The sequence below is a fragment of the Cavia porcellus genome, unplaced genomic scaffold, assembly GCF_034190915.1.
Source record: "Cavia porcellus strain 051 isolate PalLab524CR breed Dunkin Hartley unplaced genomic scaffold, mCavPor4.1 scaffold_6, whole genome shotgun sequence".
Taxonomy (NCBI): domain Eukaryota; kingdom Metazoa; phylum Chordata; class Mammalia; order Rodentia; family Caviidae; genus Cavia; species Cavia porcellus.
In genome coordinates this window covers 83,551,837-83,572,067 of record NW_026947489.1, presented here as the reverse complement: position 1 = coordinate 83,572,067, position 20,231 = coordinate 83,551,837, and the positions used below count along the sequence as shown (strand labels likewise).

General features: G+C 43.5%; 1 protein-coding gene across 20 annotated transcripts in view; it reads left to right on the top strand.

Moving 5' to 3' along the window:
• The first annotated feature begins 12,013 nt into the window (after positions 1–12,013).
• The window catches only part of Msi2 (musashi RNA binding protein 2), a 359,255-nt gene continuing 351,037 nt past the window's right edge, over positions 12,014–20,231 (top strand). For 7 of the 20 annotated variants that reach the window (XR_010048246.1, XM_063251255.1, XM_063251254.1 and 4 more), the window contains exons 1-5: positions 12,077–12,233; positions 12,528–12,568; positions 12,901–12,982; positions 13,657–13,741; positions 17,386–17,427. Coding sequence is in view for 17 of the 20 variants with exons in the window: in XM_063251255.1 (XP_063107325.1) it covers positions 12,172–12,233; positions 12,528–12,568; positions 12,901–12,982; positions 13,657–13,741; positions 17,386–17,427 (312 nt within the window). In the remaining 3 variants the exon portion in view is untranslated. Of the gene's footprint in view, positions 12,234–12,527; positions 12,569–12,897; positions 12,983–13,656; positions 13,742–15,297; positions 15,376–17,385; positions 17,428–20,231 lie in introns of those variants that run through there. The other 13 variants (XM_063251266.1, XM_063251258.1, XM_063251262.1 and 10 more) reach the window with 11 other exon arrangements.

Below are 20,231 nucleotides of genomic sequence, written 5' to 3'. Positions count from 1 at the left end.
CTTGGAACTTGGAACCTTTCTGCCTCAGTCTTCCAGACTAACGGATTACAGGTGTGTATCACCACGCCTGGCTGGCTGTGATAATTTTGAGTTGTGGAAAGCAAAGAAAAAGATGTGATGAAGAGAAGCAAAACTTTCAGCCACCACCACTCTAGATTTCTAGCTATGTCCAACATGCAAACAGAAAGGAAGAAAAGAGAAATGTTGGCTAAGCACATTTTAGGTTTTCTCCCCATCCATTCAGGAACTTTCTGCATTTTCTTTCCCAATTTGGAAAAGAAATAAAACAGTCTTCTAACTATATCAAACAGTATCAGGACAGTAAATTATATATAATGAGATTTATGTATCAGGTCAGTAAAGGATGTTTGAAAAATGTAATTTGGGTTTCTCTAAACTGCACACCCTCCGTATTTTTGTGTGTGGTGTTTTTTATAAATATATTTTTTAATATTTCCCAGCTATCTTACACCTTCAGCTATGGCCTCTACCACATTGGCTTTCCTGTATCATACAGAGCCAGAGGAAGGACCAACCTAGGACCGCTACACACATGCTTATTTGCCGTTTCTCAGAAGGAAATAAACTAGCCCTGAATTTAAGAGCACACTCAGGAGTTGTAATTCTTGAGAAAAGAAGCTGCTTATTTATTTAAAGGAAATACAAAGGACCCATTACTTTTCGACAAGGAATTTATACTCGGTGAGATTTTCATGAAGGAAAATTCATTTCACTAAATATTTCTACTAAAAATATGGCTTGCTTTTTTTGGTGCAAAGTCTGATGTGTCTGTTTTTAAAACTAAGGCTTGTGAGACTATGGGAGATGGATAAATGAACAGACTCTTTAATAAGAGAGGCGCCCGGCGTGGCAGGGAAATGCAATACCAAAAAGTAAACAAAGAGCATTGTGTGAAAAAGAGCAAGTTGAAATTAATCTCGCTTTTCTGATTTAAAAACACGCTCATGGTTGTTAGTAACTGAGTCAAGACATTTAAATCATATATATACTTTTGTATCTTGACAGTGACCTTTTCTAAATATGCAGTGGGGATAAGAAGATGAGCAAAGCCATGCTCCAGAAAGAGCATTTCAGTTAATTGAACATGAAATGTGTTGCAATCTGATAACATTAATAATACACGATCGCTATGCTATATCTAATATGCAGTTTATTTGGTCAAAGTCACAAAAGCATTCTACAAATGTTAGCAGACAAATGCTGTTCCAAACCTATAAATTGTGTGGCTGTATTTTAATGTATTTGGAATGATCTTTGTAGTAGTTATTGAGGTTGTATAACAAACTACCCCAAAACTAAGTAGTTTCCAGTTAAGTATTTGTTATCTCACACATCTCTGAGGATCAGAAATCTGGAATGATTTAGCTAGAAGCTTCTGGCTCAAGGTCTCTCATGAAATTGCAGTCAAGATGTTGATCAGAGGGTTAGGGATGTGGTTTAGTGACAGGCCATTCACTGAGCATGTGTCAGGCCCTGGGTTTTATCTGCACCCCTCCTTAACACGACTGTTCAAAGTAGCAATCACCTAATTGCTTGATCAAGGCTGGCAAATTCCCCTGGAAGTTGTTTAACTCCCTGTTCCTTCAAGTTAACTCCGAATTCTGATGAGAAGTCTCAGTTGCTCCCCATGGGTCCTGTCCAGATGGCTCCTTGAGCTTCCTCATGACATGGCTTATCACAGAGCAAGTAATCCCAGAGAGAAAGCAAAGAGAAAACCACCTTGCCTCTTATGATCCTGCCTCAGAATCTACCCATCACTTCCATTTTCTGCTCATTAGAAGCTGGCTGGCAAGTACAGTCCATACTCCAGGGCAGACTCTGTCTCTGGGAGTACTAAAGGGTTGGTGACTCTATCTTAAAACTAGGCAAACATGTTTGGCAAGCTTCTGCCAACTAGCTACATTCTCAGCCTTCGGTATTCCTTAGTGAGCTCTGAGATGCTAAGAAAATGCACTTCTTGCAGGGATGGTGTCCTCCTTTTGTAAATCAAGATGGGCCAACTGCAAATTTGTGGTGGCCTTCATGGTCAGCCTTCCATTAGATGCACCAGCCTTCCATTAAATGTGTGCAATCACAGTCCAGGAATCCATCCACACACAGCTCCCCATATGTCCAGTGGATGGTTCAGATAGCTGAAACCATTGGACTAAGATTCTTTTGCTTCCAGTTGTGAATTATTTTCACTCTTCCATTCAGAGCAGGTCACTGACAAGACCCTTGCTACAATCAACAGGGGAGTTCTCATCAATGTGATTCCCAGGGCCCTCTCAAGGCAGAATGAACCAGACATTTTACAGTGGAGTCCATGTATTGTGATGGTTTGTTTAGCTGTTTTTAGCAGTGTGTTTTATTTTGTTTTGGTGCCAGGAATCAAACACAGGATCTTGTATTTGCCAGGCAGGCGCTATACCCCTAACCCATACCCCCGGTCCTATCAATGTGTTTTAAACAATCTTTGTACAACCTTGGCTGCCAGTTAAAATCACTTCAGGGGCTTTTAAAAAGTCCTACAGGGGCAGGGGGTTTAGCTCATCGGCATAAGCACCTGCCTTGCAAGCAGGGGGTCGTGAGTTCGATCCCTGGTACTGATAAAAATGAAAAAGACAAAAAAAAAAAAAAAAAAAAAAAAAGTCCTACAGTCCAAGTCACACACCAGGCCAGTTAAATCAGACTCTTATGGGTAGAAACAAGCATTGGCATGTTTTTAAAAGCTTCCTAGATGATTAAAATGTACATCCAAGTTTACCCAGGTTGCCCATGGAGACAATTCCAATGCTACCTCACCCATAAAGATTATTAGAAGAAAGTCCATAATTTAGAAAGTCCATAGTACTTTCAGAAAAAAATGCATTTGTAAGAGGAGATAATGGGAATTAAATGGAAGCTGGGTGTGGTGGTGCACACCTGTAATCTCAGCACTCTGGGAGGCTGAGGCAGGAGGATTGCAAGTTTGAGATCAATGTGGGCAGTGTAGTGACTCGGAAAATCATATTTCAGAAACAAAAAAAGTGGGGGCTGACTGCAGATGTGGCCCAGCTTAAATTACTGAGTTCAATCCCCATTACTGAAAAAAAAAAACAAACCTTACATAGGAATGGGTTCTGCTTCTGGCTAAATGGCTGACTACATAACTGGAAAATCCTCCCCTTCAAAGCCACCTGTAACTATTGATCAAAATGCAATGAACTCCCACTGAAATGAGGTCGTGGGACAGTAGGAAAGGGCCTCTCCAGGGTCAGGAGGAGGAGTGATGACAGCACGAGGTAGGAGAGGCGGGTGAGCTGGTCTTGGGCAGGTCTGCAGGCTTCAGGAGCCCGAGAAGCTGAACACTGGGATAGGAATAAGACCGCTTCCCACCCATTTAAAGTGAGGCAGTGAACAGAGCGCCACAGTCAGGCCAGAATCAGTAGAGAAACAATTTGCTAAAACATAATCTCTTGAAGCCAAGCGTGGTGGCGCAGGCCTATAATCCCATACCTGGCAGGCTGAGAAGGGTTGAGGCCAACCTGGACCTCAGGGCAGTGAGTTCAAGGCCAGGCTCAACTTCACAGTGAGGCCTGATCTCAAAAAATGAAAAGAAAAAGTAATTTCTTGAATGCCACACAAAGACAAAAAAAAAGTGCCATGGGTTCAGAGTGGGGGGAAAGGCTTTGCTTAGAATCTGGGTGTCCACTCAGCTGGTGACTTGGATTTGGGCTGGGGCTTAAGCCTAGAAATCTTGAAGCCGGGAATTAATATAATACAAAGGTACAGACACAAAGGTAAACTCCACAGCATCCACAGGTAAGATCTATGAGCAAGGTGCACCAGATACTTGAGTCACGAGAGCCTCAGACAACAGAACTACTGGACTATGAAATAAGTAAGTTTAAAATTATTACAGACATGAAAGATGATTTGAAGCCCAGGAAAAAACCAGAATACTAGTTTTTAAAAGGTAGATTTGGAATGTAATTAAACAGATTTCTAGGGCTGGGAATTTAGCTCAGCAGTACAAGCTCTTGCCTGGCACGTGTGAGGTTGAGTTTGATCTCCGGTACCAAAAAAGAAAAAAAAAAAGTTTTTAGAAGTGACACACAGTCACGGAAATGAAGAGCTCAGTGATGAGCTAAACATAGACACAGCAGAACAGTAACCCACTGCCAGGTCCCGAAGCAGCACAGAGACTAAGAAGGGCAGTCAGAGAGAAACAGAGAGATGCTGCTTTTCACATCCAGTGCAAGACACGAAGGACAGGAGGCCAGGACACCTCACCAAGATAATGATTGAGCGTATTCCAGATCTGATGAAAAACACACATTCTAAGATTATGGATATGCAAGTGATGAACCAGCTAAATACAAAGAAACGCAGAGTTGGATGTGGATAGTAAACATACAGGAAGTCAAAAAACAGTGTGTGGGGGACAGAAAATCTTAAAATCAGAAGAAAAGACTGATTGCCACAAAGGAAGGACAGACTGATCAAAAATGCGTCAGCAGTAAACAGAGACATAAAAGATTTGGCAGAACACATTAAAAAGAAGTGCCGAGGTATGATGACTGACAATCTAGAGTACTGTACTTACAGAAGTCCTCGTGCAGGGATGCGGGTGAAGCATGATGCTTCTCTATTAATGGAAGAAAGTCTCACTTAAGTAACTTCCCTTGAAGAAATGCTGAGGGGGAGTTTCGGGGGAAAGGGCCGATGATACTTAGAAGCACGCAGCCATAAGTTAGAAGGTTAGTAAATGAGCTGGTAGACATGGGTAATTAGTCATGAATTGGCCGCACACAAATTTATAGCACTACAGTGATTCAAATTAGGGTTGTAAAAAAACTGGTGGATCTAGGGTCGGGGATTCAGCTCTGCGGCACAAGCACCTGCCTGGCAATCGTGAGGTCATGAGTCTGATCCCTGGTTCAAAAAACAAAACAAAACAAACAAACAAAAAAGTGAATCTAAAATAATAAGCAACGTGGACTGGGGATGCAACTTGTGGCAGGGTACTTGTCTAGTGTACACAGGCCCTCGGTTCAGAAAATAAATACATACACAGTAAAATAGCAAGCACAGTAATGTGCAAAATGGGAGCGCATAACTGAAGTTGAATCATTCTTTGCTTATTTTATAGTCAAAAGGGAATTGATTTACTTTAGATTAATTATACATATTAAAATTGTAATCACGGAAAGAGTAGAAACAATTTATAATTTCTAAATTAGTAAAAGAGGGAAAAGGGAACAAAAAATTCTTGATTGATTCAATAGAAGAAAAGAGGTAAACAGAAAGCTCTCAGAAAGCAAAATGAATAAAATATGCAGAATAAGACTGAAGATGTAAATTCCAGAATGTCAGAAATCAGTAGACTGCTGAGCGCTTGTATACTGCTTCTCAGACACAAATTGGAATATCACATTGGAAAACAGCTCAGCACTGTCTTGTAAAGGTGCATTACGTTCTCATACCATATGACCCTGTCAGCAAATCACTCCAAAGAGAAATTCTGGCCCACATATACTAGGAAACAAAATGTTCACTACAGTCCTGTTTATAACAGCAAAAAAACAGAAAAACACAAGGATTACTGAGAAAAAGGGCAAACTAAAGTATAACGGTTTCATAATGGAATATTATACAACTATGAAAACACCTGCAACCAGACACAGCAATTTAGTTGATCAGTAATTGTGTTGAGCAAAATAGTCAGCCTCATAATAGTCTCAAAGTTTTAGAATGAGTAAGACATTATATTAGTTATTGGTAAATGTGGTAAATTTTTTTCAAAAGCAAAAGAGTAACTACAAGATTCAAGTTGGTGGTTACTTCAATTAGGAGAATGAGAGGCATGAGAGCATAAAAGTAGGTGTAAATCGTTGTGTCTGGTTCAACAGTAGATTCATGGGTGTTCATAATCACATATAAAATAAAATAGGGCCATGATACACCTGATAAAAGTGTTATAAAAGAGATCATGAGGTGGGCATGGTGGCGCACGCCAGCACTCAAGAGGCTGAGGCAGGAGGATCACTGTGAGGTCAAGGCCAGCCTGGGCTACAAAGTGAGTTCAAGGCCAGGCCAAACTACAGAGTGAAACCCCGTCTCAAAAAAGACAAAAGTAGGCTAGAGATATAGCTTAGTGGCACAGTGCCTGCTTAGCAAGCGCGATGGCCACAGTTCAAAAGACAAAGAAGATCATGATTAATATAAATTCATTTAGATATCAGCAGTCACAAATGTAAACAGGAAAAGCGTAAGAGCCAGCTATATACTGTTTACGAGAGACTCACCTAAACTTTAAGGGTATTGAAAGATTGACAGTAGAAAGATAGGAAAGACAGCAGGCAAGTACCAAGTAAGAAGAGTAACTGTATTTATCATAAACTAGACTCTAAACTATAAGATCATTTGGGTTGATATAAAAGGAATAAAATTTTTCTAGGAATACCTAGAAAAATAGTAAACTTGAATCTTATATGTACTTAATTATCTTGTCTTGAAATACACAAAACAAAAAAAGGAAAGAAGTAAAACAATGCTTTAGAGTGGGAGGATTTTGGGGGGCGTACGGGGGCCCAAACTCATGACCTCTCACATTTGCCAGGCAGGCACTTATGCCACTGAGCTAAATCTCTGGCTACAGTGGGAGGTTTTAACAGGTTTTTTTTTTTTTTTTTGATACATGTGATAAGACACTTACAAAACAGGCAGAAAAATGAGAGATTTATAGGAGAAACTGGCAAATCCAGACACATAGACATTTCATGAATCCCTAGAAAAAGTGGTTGATCAAGCAGACAAAATATTAAGGAGACAACAAAAACTTAGATACTCTCAGCAACTAGCTTGTTTCAATTAGATCCATAAAGGATGCTACACTTAACAATTTCGATACATGCATTTCAAAAGAACAGATACTATTTTTAAAAATTGACCATGTATCAAAGCAGATTTCAATAATTCACAAAGTGTCTTATTCTTACAGGCCACACTCTCTAGTTAAATTAGACATTAAAACAAATTCTCAACTTAAAAAATAATTTTTAAAATAAAATCATAATAATTTTTAAAAATATTAGCCAGGCATGGTGGTACACACCTGTAATCCCAATGAGATTCTGTCTGAGAGGTTTAGGCAGAAGAATCACAATTTTGACTCCTCTCTGGGCACAACTCTCTGTCTCAAAAACTAAAAAGAGGTGGGATATAGCTCATTGTGAAGGCCTAGGGCTCAAACCCTACTACTGTAAATGAATAAAAAAGACTAAAACAACTTCCAAAGCTGTGCATGGTGGTGCACACCTGTAATTCCAGCACTCGGGAGGCTGAGCCAGGAGGATTGCTGCGAGTTTGAGGCCAGCCTGGGTTACAAAGTGAGCACAGTGAATGGCATAGCAAGACTCCATCTCAAAAACATTAAAAAACAAAACAAAACAAAACCCAACAACAACAACAACGAAAAACTCAAATAACTTTCATGTTTACAAATTATAAAATATACTTATATTGAGCCATAGGTCAACGAAGAAATTACATGTGAAACCAATTTTTAAAACTAGGTAATAAAAAGTGTGTATGTATAGCTTGGTATCTAGGGTGAAATTTGTGGGCATAAATTTTTTTTAAAATTTTATTTAAAAGGAAAAAGAGAAAAAACAAAACAAAACAAAGCGGTGTAAGGGTACAAGTAATACAGAACTACAAAAAAAAAAAAAAAAAAGTAAGAAATCACCAGTTAATAGATTACACTTTATCATCTTAAAGATAGTTGCTCAAGTCACAGTATCAAAGCATACAAAGTGAACATTCAAACAGACTGCAAACAGTTGTGTTCAATGATCCAAGGGCATAAATGTTAAAGTCAGTAAACAGAAGATTAAAATTAATTACCTATGGTACTAAGTCAAGCCATCTACAAAAGAGCAACAAAATCTGAAGAGAGCAGAAGGGAATATGTATGATATGTTGTACATGTTAATATTATGCAACATAATTTTATGTAGTACATAAGCATGTAAGATGTACAGTATTAGTTATGTAAGAGCTAATGAAACAAAGAAAATACCGTTAACAAAACTAAAATCTGATTCTTCAGAAACACTGACAGAAGAAAACACTAGTTAAACAAACAAAGCAGAACTCTGGTACAACTGAGCCAGATAAAGGGAGATATGTATAAAATAATATTTGGGATGAAGAAAAGGACATTGTGGATAAAGAGATAAGAGATTAAAATATACTAACACTGTGAACTATATTTTCTCAGTATTTTTGAAAACCTAGATGGTATGGATAATTTCCTTGGAAAATATAGTGTGCAAAAACGGATTCAAAAAGGAAATAGAAAAGCTGATGAGATCCATAACCATTGAGTAAATGCAATCAGTAGTTAAAAATCAACCTATGAAATGGCTTTTCCAGTTCCAGACACTTTACTGGCAAGTTCTATCAAATATTCAAGGAACACATAATTCCAATCTTAAACACACTGTTCTGGAAAATGAAAACAAAGGAACATTTACCAGTTCACTTTAGGAGGCCTGTGGAACCAAAGGAAAGGGACCATGAAAGGGATGAAATGGCAGCCAATATTTCCCCCCAAAATCCTGGGATGAAATTAGATATGGACCTCCATCCATCCATCCATTCACCCATCTGTCCATCCAGCCAATTATTTATTGAGTGTCCCCATGTACCAGCAGACACTGTGCTGGTACAAGGAGAGCAATAATGGATGGAAGCCTGTGTCTTGGAGAAGAAGGGCAATAAAGCCAATGTTCACAAAGGCAAGGTACACACAGGACCTCCTGGCAGGTTAACAGTGTGTATCGAGGGCAGCTGACTGAGCAGAGCTGTGGGAACGCTTTCCAAGTACACAAGTGGACTAAGAGACATGGGAAGACTTTTTGGAGGCTACTGCAGGCCTCAGGTGAGAGATCTGGGATGCAGAACAACAGAGACAAATTTCAGGGATACTGGACGTGACACTCCCAGCCGCACCTTTCTGATGGATTTACACAAGAGAGGGCTCAACCTTGTAGCTTCCTGGGCTGGAGAATGTTAACTGACAGAGGAAACGTTAAGAGATGTAGATTTAGGGCAAAAGAGCATGCATGTAGTTTTGGATATGTTGGGTCTGGAGAGCTTTCAGGAGTGTTAAATGGAGATGTTGACTGGGAAACTGATCCATGTCTGCAACTCTTTGCGAAGGTCAGTGGTGGAGATTCAGGGTGGCAGGTATTTAAATCCACCCCACCAAAATTCACCAGGGAGAAGAGAGGGTTGGAGATTAACTTCAGTATTTAAAGGAGAGGCAGAAGAGGTGTCAGTATAAAGAGACAAAAGAAGGAAGGACTGGTCAGGGATGAGGGAAAGCAGAGGAGCCTGGCAGCAGGAGGACTGGGGAAAACAGGGTCTCCTGACGACGGGACTGTCCACCAGTGTTGAGATGAAGAGGTCTGCCATTGAGCGGCCAGAAATCTCCTGATGCAGGACTACAGCGAGTGAGCAGGCTGGAGGATATGTGGCATTAACATAGTCTGTTACAAATAACTTAGTGGAAAGGGACAACGAGAGGGAATTCTTGGGACAGGGAAATTGTTCTGCATCTTGAGCCTGGTTGCAGTTACATGGTTCTGTGCCTTTGTCAAGAATCAGAATTACAGAGCAAGATGAGGTCTGGGGCTATAATGTTACTATCTATAAATTAAAAATAAGTAAAAAAAATATAAGAGATAGGAGACTTCCATCTAGTCCTTTCTCAGCCACTGAATCGGTCACCTCAGGGCTAGTCCTGCTCAAGGGTTTTATTCACCTTACCATGTGTCGGCCTGTGAAGGCCTACATCAGAAAGAAGAGTAGCCACTGTCACCTTGTGAAGGACAGAACAAATACGCAGGCAGCAGAACCAGTGACTCTGAAGTAAAAGGAAGGGACTGGGCTAAGAAAGGCCTTACTCAAATGGTCTCTCATGGGTGGAAAAAGCCAAAAACACAAATCAATTAGCTGTTTTCTACATTTTGTTATTGAGAATAACCGTAACAATTATCATTGCTTCAACACGAATGTCCCCCCGCCCTCCCCATGAACTGAGCAGCTTGGAGCAACCCCAAGTGCTTGGGTTTGTAGTTTAAAGCCTTAAAGTGCCTCCTAAAAGTCATAGTAAGTAATGATTGGTAATGAAAGTGATCCATGTAAGTTTGCGATGAAAAATTTGTTCACTTTTAACACTTCACCCCACCTCACCTAGCCCATCAGAGAGGTATTATCTCAATTTAGAGGCCAGGGAGGCTGAGGGTCTGGTCACCCCAGGCTTTGGCTGGTGATGATATCTCTTAAAAGTCCCCCATTTCCAGGACCCACAATGGATTTGGTACAGTGTGGTGCTGAGAGTATTCCATTGTCTCCTGATCCTATGAAAATTAACGGAGAAGTGTTAATTGGGCATCAATCTACGCTTCACATTAATCTGAGTATCTGATGAACCACAACTTTATGTTGCCCCTCATGCCATATTAACTTAGCTTATTGCAATAATTAACACAATAAGGATAATTATATCCTTATTGTTTAAATACCCCATAAATTGAATACAGCCTGAATTTGGCCAGTGTGGAAACTGCTGGAGAAATGAGCGATGCCTGTGGGAAGCTAAAAACATCATCTTTCTGGAGTTTTCATAGTACACAGGGAAGAAAGCAGCATTTATTAAGCACCTACTGTTGCCGAATTCTGCACTGTAACTATCACACCCGATGGTCATGAATGAGGGGGTAGGCGATTGAAGCCTTCTGTCACGCCAGCGACCTTCCCACCCAGGTCCTGAAAAGTCTGGTGCTGTTTGAATCTCATGCACTTTTCTATCTGAGCTCAGAAAGCTCGGATAACTAGAGAAATAATAAAATAGGTAATAGAGCGGTTGGAGAGGGCTTTCCTTTAATAGACACTCTTCCCAGCCATCCAAGAGCTGCCACAAAAACTAATTTTTACTATACAGACATTTGTTTTGAGCCCCAATCTTTTGACCTTGCCCTCCGCCCCCGCTCAGCCTATTTTATTACATTTTTAAAACGTTGTGTGATTAACGCAGAGACCCTTTCTTCGGCACTTTCTCGCCACTGGAATCGCAAGTTTCTCTAAGTTCCAAAATAACCTTTCCCGGGCACGAATTCGTACCTCTGCCGGGGAAGGGCGGAGAGCCGCGCAAGACGTGCCGGTGCGGAGCGAGCGCCGAACTTGCAGCGCGAAGGCAAAATAAAACTTGTGGCTGGTGTTTGCGCGGGGCGGGGGCGCTCCGCCATCCTGAAGCCCCCTCTTCTTCCCGAGCCCCGGGGCGGGGGGTCTCGGGGGCCGCCCGAAGAGGGCCAGGGTGTGAGTTGCTCCCGACGTCCTTGACCTAAATTTCTGCGCGGCGGCTGGAAGCGGAGCAGAGCTGGCCGGGCGGCTGGTGCCATCTCCGGATCCCGGAGCCAGGCCCGGCGAACTTGAATGGAGGGGACGGACTACCGCGGGGGGGGGGGCGTCTTCTCCCGGCCGGCTGCAGCCCGGCGGCCCGCTCTCCGCGCCGCCCCTTCTCCCGATCTTCCCGCCCCCTCCCCCGCCCTGCGGCCCATGTGATCCGAGGAATCGGGGTGCGCGCCCCCTCTTCTTTGGCGCCCCGCCGGCCAGGAGGCGGGGCCCCCTCAGGAGGCTGGGTTCGCGCGCCGCCCCCGTGGGTCCGGCCGCGGGGGGCCGAGTGTGCGCGCGCGGACAGGCGGGGCCGCCCCGGGGTGCGTGACGTCACCGCATTGGTTACGCGACGTTCTAGAACTCCGCCCCACGTGCGCTGGGGAGGAGGGGAGGAGGGGAGGAGGGGTGGAGGAGGAGGAGGAGGAGGAGGAGGAGGGGATGGGGGTGGGGAGGAGGAGGGGGAGAGGTGGGGATGGGCGGGGGGGCGGGGACGGGGACAGGGGGTGTGCGAGGCGGCGGGGCTGAGCTAAGCCGAGCCCACGTGTGACGGCTCTCGCCGCGGCCCGGCTCCGCGGCTCGCAGCGCGATTCTGAGGAGCCCGGGCGGGGGGGCCGCGGAGGGGGAGGAGGGAGCGGAGATCTGGGGCTCGGAGCCGGCCGCCGCTCCGCTCCGATCGCTGTGGGGCTCGGTGTGTCGGGGGTGGGGGGGCGGGGGGGCTCCGCTATGGAGGCAAATGGGAGCCAAGGCACCTCGGGCAGCGCCAACGACTCCCAGCACGACCCCGGGTAAGTTTCCAGCCTCTGCCCACCGCGCCGCCTCGGCTGCCCTGCTTGCAGCGGCGGGGACGGCGGTGCGCGGGGCCGGGCATCTCCGCGCCCCCGCGCCCTCCCGCGCCCTGCCTCCCCTCCGTGGAAGTTACACACCTTTGGGTGGCGTTTCGCCGTCCCCTGCTCCCCCACCCCACCTCCCGTCTGGCGCTCGCCCGCTCCCCCCAGCTTTCCGTGTAGCTTTTGTAAGTTACACGTCAAAATGGCCGATCTGACATCGGTGCTCACTTCTGTTATGTTTTCTTCCTCTAGTAAAATGTTTATCGGTGGACTGAGCTGGCAGACCTCACCAGGTAAGGGAGGGAGGGGGGGACCCAGGCGTCCCCCCCTTCTTGGTTTCTTTATTGCTCTTTGTTATCCCGGTGTAGGAGGCCCCCCCCATTAGCTTCCCCACTTCTCCTGTGCAAGGTTATTTTTTTAAATAGCAAATCCTTTCCGAGCCCTCTACGCGACCTCTGTTGCCGAATTTCCCCCGCGTGTGCAGAAAATGCAAAAACAAAACAGAATAACAACTGAAAACTACTTTTGGTTTTTGTCCTTGATCACAATTTGCATTGCTTTTTTTTTTTTTTGTCCACACATTCCCCCCCCCCCCCGCCCCATCTCTCTCTTTCTCTCTCTACAGATAGCCTTAGAGACTACTTTAGCAAATTTGGAGAAATTAGAGAATGTATGGTCATGAGGGATCCCACTACGAAACGCTCCAGGTAAACCATTGCCTTCTGGATTTTATCTTATTTTAGAACAAAGTTTAAGTTTTATTTTTGGAGATGTCTTCGGAAGTAGCTAAGCGGATTTAGAATGGGGCTCAGGCGCGGGTTGGTCTGGACCCCCCCACCTAAAGGTTATTTATTGTTAATTAAGGCTAAACTCTGGATACAGAGATGGCCACCCCTCCTCTTGAAGTCATTTTCCTGTCGCTTCTTTTTCTCGTTTAAAATGACATTCAGTTTCATTCATTTTCCATGTAGTTTTTTTTTCCTTTTTTTTTTTTTTTCTTTTAAATGTGTGCCTTTCTTACACTCTAAGCTTTCCAAACTCTTGGAAAGGTGGGTGGATCTGAGCGCCTGGCTTCTTTGGAATAAAACAAAGCATTAAGAAAGGGAAGAGGAGGGAAACTGAGGCGACCAGAGTGGAGGCTCCTGCCTTTTCCTAAGTTATCTTCAGCCGCCCTGTCCCCAGCCACTTTCCCGTTAACCTTGATTTTTTTCCTGGCGAGGTGGAGGGCTGTGGGAAGGAGGGGCTTTAGGGGAAGGCATGGAATTGGGGGTGCGGGGGGGGGGGCGGCACTTTGGCTCTCCATTCTGCAGGAGGTCTCCTGGTTGCTTTCAATGGTGTCACATTTTCTTGTTTGTTTTTCTCCCTCTTTGTCTCCTTTCAGAGGCTTCGGTTTCGTCACATTCGCAGATCCAGCAAGTGTAGATAAAGTATTAGGTCAGCCCCACCATGAGTTAGATTCCAAGACGGTAGGTTGCTTTTTATTGTTGTTGTGTTGTTGTTGTTGTTGTTCCTAGACCCTTTTCCGGACCGGTATGGTCATTGACAGTCCCATTTAAAGGGACAGCGCCTTCTTTTGCCTTTGTGCTGGATAGAACGGGGTACTTTGAAGCAGAGCTGGCGAGTTGCCTTACAAGTTTGTTGCTATGACTGGGTCTGGGGTTTTCTTTTTAGAGCCTGTCCCACTGCAACACCTAAGGCTGCCAGGCTGCGGCTGGGGGAGGGGGTTCGGCTCAGGGAGAGGTTGTCCCCGGGCAGAGGGACCGTGCCGGTGCCGAGAAACTCCACTGGAGAGCCAGTGGAACTTTGTCAGCCGGGCACCAGCTGTGGCTGTGGGAATCGGCTCGTGGAAGGCACTGCCTGCTTTCTGGCTGAGGGGAGCCGGTTGGAAGGAGGGCAGGGGGCGCTCCTCTTAGGCCCAGGCAACAGGTTTCTCTTGGGGGCACTTGGGATTTGGAATGTGGTTGGTTAAGGGAAGGAGACACTGGCAGAGCCAAGCTGGGCATCCACTGGGGTAACTCCAGATGGCCTGAAATTGCAGGCTGATAAGGCCTTGGGTTTCAAAGTGGTTTTTTTTTTTTTTCTTTGCTCTGTGGATCCTTTCATTTGGCTGTGGATACTTTTACAGTGTCAGAAGTTTTTCAGATTCAGAGTCCTAGAGGGGAAAAATCGCTAGGTTGAAGTTAGGGGGAAAGCAGTGTCAGTCTGTTGTAATAAATTTAATGTTAGGGGAGGCTAGGGAGCCTGCAGTGTTTTGTTTAGCCCCTATGTTGGCTTCCTGCCTCTCCTCCCTTCTCTTCTGTCTCCTTTGCTTTCCCCAGAATTTTTAGTTAGCAGCCTAAAGCTTCGGCCTCAGGATGACACAGGATGTGGTGCTGGGCACAATGGGACTCTTGCTTCTCCAGGGTAGGCTTGCGGGCTGAGGCAGGGATGGGATTCTAGGTCCAGCTGCCCATTAGGAGTTTGGGCAAGTGATTCCTGCCTCTAGGCCTCCGTTTCCTCTTCTGTAAAGTAGACTGGATAAAGTGATCTTCTGAGTCCTTTTGAGTAGAAGAGAAAACAAGAAACCTGGCAACCTTTGGTGACTGCAAATTCATTTTACAAATTCACCCCTTCTGTATGTTCTCCCCTTAGGAAAAGACCTCATACACTTAGTTGATTTATTAATTGTCCTGGACGTGCCAGTCTTAGCAGCTTGACTTTTTTTGTACTTTTAGATAATTTCAGGAATAAGCCTTTGAGGGTGATAAGGGATGTCTAAAGGATTTTTTTTCCTCCTTGATTTCTTGGCTTCAAAAAGCTATTAAAATTAAAGAGGAAAACTATTTCAAGGCAAATTTGGGGATTTCTTTCCCTCACCCTACCTAGGTGGGAGAAGTAGAGTTTGGTTTTTGTGGTGGCTGGTGGGTTGGGTCCCTCTAGTAAGTGTATAGTCTGCAGATTTCCCCTCCTGATTGATTGTAGACATATTTTGGTCACTGTTATTTATTATAACCTAGCTTTTGACTTTGTTTCAACCGTTCAGTGCAGGAGGCAGAAGCGGTTGGTTTATTGACATGGATACGAGGATCTTGTTTACTGTTACCTTAAAAGCTTTGTTTAGGTAACGCCATTCCCATCCAAAATAGTACCCTAGTCATTTCCTAGAGGACTTTGTAGATACAGTAAGTAGAGCTGTACCTAACTAACTAATGTTTTAATTTTTGGTAGTTTTGTTTTTTGTTTGTTTTAAAAAACTAGTTGACAGGGATGTGCAAAAGGTTGGGATTTGCCATCTTCCCCTGACCCCTGCTCTGCTTTAGAGATCCTAGGGTACACTTTGTAAGTGGAAGAATTCCAGTCTCCGTGTGTCGCACTGATGTGAACACACACCACACAGTTAAGAACTGGTTTGTGGTTTTGTAATTTCAAATACTTTTTTTTTTTTTTTTTAGTGTTTTATATTCTTCCTTGCACCTTTCTCCCTTCTGGTCTCTCTCACCTTTTACTGGGCAAACAAGGTGACATTGCAATTGTGCTGGTCAGCAAAAACAATAAGAAAAACCCCAAATCCCAGTTATTCCTTGTGGGGAGCATTTAAGAACAGATACCTCTGCCCCTATGTTTGGTCAACAGAATGGAAAATCCACACCTGTTGTATTTCTCTTGTAGACAAGCTCCAGTCAGTGCTGGGCCCACCTGTAGATGCAGTCATTGTAACCTTTATGGAAGGGTAGCTTCCTAGATCAGAGGTTTTTGTCTGTTTTAGTTTCTGAAAAAGTAATCTCTCATTTCTCAGGTGATGCTTAAAGGTAGGCAACAGAATGTAAACTTCTGTTAGGTTTTAAACTGCCTTAACAAAAACAATAAATCCTTATATATCTTCCTGGCTGAAATCCTAGGAGATAGAACTCAGGGAACAGAGGAACTACTATGTTGTGCCTTTCTCCCAAAGCATTATTTATTATTATTATTATTTCCTCCATGGCAGAACTAAAAACAAAGTTCAGATTAACTTTTTAAAAGGGAAAATTTTTATTATGAGAGCAAAGCCTATAAGCAAATAACTCGTAGCAATATTCATGACGTTCTCCATTTTGAATTTTGTCCAAAGATTTGTGACATTTAGAAAGCTAATGAAAACCAACAGTGGTTGAATTTGTTTTTAGTCCTTTCCTCTTCTTTTTATCTATCCAATAACTTTTTTGTCCTCGCCTCAGCCTGTTCGGTTCAGATGCTTCTGTGGGAATTGTTTGGAGTTTTAAAGCCAGTTGCTGACTGGGGGTCATATGCTGTCCAAGTGTTTGGTTTGCAGTGGAGGAGTTTTTCCATTTGGGGTGAAGCTGAGTCGGGAATACCCCAATTGTCGGTAGCTGCCCTGATTTCTTTTGTTCAGTCATTTTCTTTTTCATCTTTCTCACGATGGCCTTGCTGTTTTTAAAATCCAAGTGATTTAATTCATGCACATCCTTTTCTTTTTCGTTGTAATTTTTTTTTTCTTGAAGAGCCAAGGCAAGCTGTATAGTATTTGACAACTGCTTTCTTTTAAGGTATATTTTCGGCACAAATGATCCTTTTGATTAATTCCAGATAATTTTATTTTGCTAAAACAGGCACATTAATTCAAAGAGAACCTTGCATTGGATGCCTATGGGGAGTTTTTAGATGCTGATTTTTAAAATTTTTTCCTTTCTATGCTTGTGCTGGAAAGAAGTGCCAGCCAATTAATTACCTAATGCTAAATGATACTTTTAAATTTTTTTTTTTTTTTAGTGGTAGCATTGTTTCCATCTTTTCTGCTGGCCACATGTTGCACATTAGCTGCAGGTTATCATTTCTGTTCAGTTCCTGTGCAAGAGAAGCCTTTGCTCAAATAATGCACTGATGTGGTTTTTGGAGAACATCATATGCTGAAATGCATGCTGGAACATTTCAGGAGGGCGACCTATTTCACCCATTTTGAGAAAGGGACTATGCAAGTTGAGGTCAAAATAGAACTTTTAAGTTGCTTGAGAAGTTCCTCAAAGTTGTTACAAAGCCTGAGAAATGAATGATTAATAATTAGGTGATTAATCATATTTTTTTTGTCTCCTCAAAGTATTCCACTGACTTCTACTTTTTAATTCCCCCCCAGATTGACCCCAAAGTTGCATTTCCTCGTCGAGCGCAACCCAAGGTAAGTGGGATAACCAACGAGCTATGATTTTAGCACTCGGGAATGGTTGAGAATTTTAGGTTTCCAACAGAGCTTTGGCAGTGGGCTGTTGGAACCTGGAGTTCACTGTGCTTTTAGAGTGCCGGCTTGGGGCGTTACTTATGAGTGCAGGCAAGCAGCTTGGTGAGCTGACCACACACCTCCAAATTAGCTGACTTGTTAGGTGGGTCCTAAGCATTCAACTTGGGAGAGGGACAAGTCTGATCTTTAGTGGGAGGATGTGGCTTCGTCTGTCGCAATATTTATGCAAGCATTCTAAGCAAGCATTCTATTTAGTCTTTTAAGCATTGCCGAGATTGTCTCAGGAAGAGTTGGGCATTTCCTTGTGACTCTTTGAAAGGCACTTTTTTTTTTTGGTGGAGTTTTTGGAGGGGAGCAGGATTTTAGTTAACAGATTTTCTTGGAAGAAAATACCTTTCTGGAGCCCTAATGCTATAAATATGAAAGAGGAAGCAGGTTTCAGGTTGATGGGATAAATTAGGGGACCCTTAATCAGGGCTGCTTCTGTGGCCCGGTACTGCCACCTGAGCAGTGAAGTCCTGATGCCGTGCCGTGGTAACCCTGTAGTAGCGGTCCTGCAGAACTCCCTGAAGAGGTCAAGGCAGCCCTGTGCTGTCTTTGCAGCGTGTACCTAATATCTCAGGGCTGCCAGGTGCGGCCCTGAGAGCACAGCTGCGCAAATCTGCAGTTAAGTTGGAAGGGCGGATGACATACACGCCCAGTGTGCATTTTTTAGGATGCTTTTTTCCTCTGTGAATAACACTGGGAGAAGTACTTTTCTGTATCCTGTGTCCTTGATACTCTTGGGAAAGGGGAAAGTTGAAGCTTCTGATTGTAGGGCATAAAAGGAAAGGGCTATGGCTTTAGTAAGTTCAGTTTCTTTCTTTCAGCAGAAGAGAGCGGAACCTTCTAACTGTATGAAGGGAAATGGTTATTTGCACATTGGCAAATAAAAGTTGGCTGTTGTGGATGGTATTTTGAGAATTTCAGATCTAGGACCTGCATTATGATTAAGTGATTCTTTCTCTTCTTAAAGGATAGAACCACAATTCCTTAGGTAAATACAATGACATATTTTCATAGGCACTTTCCCCCCTAAAGCTTAAACAGATGATAGGAATTAATACACGAAACAGGTTAGATTACTTCTGTAGTAGCACAGAGTTGGGGATTGTTCTAACTGTCCCCTCTGCGTGTGAGCCTTCACATTTCACAAAAGCTGTCCAGAATTAGTAGTATTTCCTGGATTTAGAAGAATTGTTATTTCCTCCCTAAGTGTGAATCTTCAAATTTCCAGGTTAGTCACTTGACTACTCAGAAATTAGATCAGATCACCCTAGACTGGAGAGAACCTGGAAAAAAATCCTTGTTTTACTTAAACCATGGGTTTGACCTGTTTTCCCCACCCCTTTGTTATCTACTTCCAACCCAGAACTTTTTTATTTCAAACTAAGAAGGCAATATTTTACTTAAATATATTCCATGGTTTGTTTCTCAGTGCTAGATTCAACTTGAAAACAAAATAGACTGTCCAGCTTGGAAAAGTGTGCATCCCCCCAAACTCTCAATCTGGGATGTTTGTAGCAGACTTTAGATGTTCAGATGTTAACATCAAACCAGTTGGGGGAGCATGTTTCCTTGGAATGCTAAGGATTTAATAATAATACCCTAGTTTTTATGGCAGAGGTCACTTTGCAAAGGACTTTGCTGTGTGCTGTGTCCACCTGAATCCCAACTCTGCCTTTTTTTTCATCGATAGAATGGAAGTGCTAACAGCAGCTTCCTCAGAGGGTTTTGGGCACAGTCCATGCCAGAGCCTCACAGCTTATCGTCACCATTATTATTGTTGGTTTTTGGAATGGTGGTGGTTTGCAAACTTCACAGCCATGCATCAGACATTGGCTGTTCCACTCATTAGCTGTGTAAATTTGGGGAAAAAAAAACATGTAGCTTCCCTGAACCTCATTTCTTCCCCCTTTTTGTAGGACTTTTGTGCAGACTAAATAAAAGTAATGTGCTTTTAAAAAAAGACTTAGAGCATGGCAGTGCCATGTAAGGGTCAACTACTATTTTTACTATTATTTTTTTGTTAGGTCCTCACACCAGTTCTGTAAGAAATGGAGTGAGAATATACAGCTATAATTCCAGCACTTTGACAGGCTGAGGCAGGTAGATTGCAGGTTGAGGGTCTGTCCTGTGAGGATGCTGCTGGGTGGCACCCCTGTGTTATGGAGAAGGAAATGGGCTCCCCAAGATGAGTAGGCTGTGTAGAGCAGATGCCAGCCAGAGTCTCCAGACCGAAGTTCCAGGTTCTCAACCAAGGTGCGTCTCCTCCTGCTGTGCTGTGAGGTCATCTGACTGTATGACACTGTGCTATCTCTCCGTCTGACCCCTCGGGGCATGCTCTTAGATGGTTCTGAGGTTGTTCTGCCCCAGCAAGGCAACCTGCGACTTGTCCAGGTGTGTGGTGGTTGGGATTGGAGCAGGATGAGGAGAAAGTGCTTTCTCTGTCAAAGGTTATTTTCCGACAGTATTTGAGCCTGCCCTTCGTAGTTGGGGATTGAAGTTTCTGTTGGAGACCACAGCCCAGCTGGCAAGAATATAGAACTTGCAGGGACATCTTATTGATTATCTTCCTTACGCAGGTCTTTGTTAGGCACTCAGTGGCAGGAGAAGGGGTGAACTGCCTCCCTCCTCTCCTGGGCTGGATGAGGATCTTGTAAATGATACGTCAGTTTGTGTCTTAGTTAAAATTCATTTCTCTG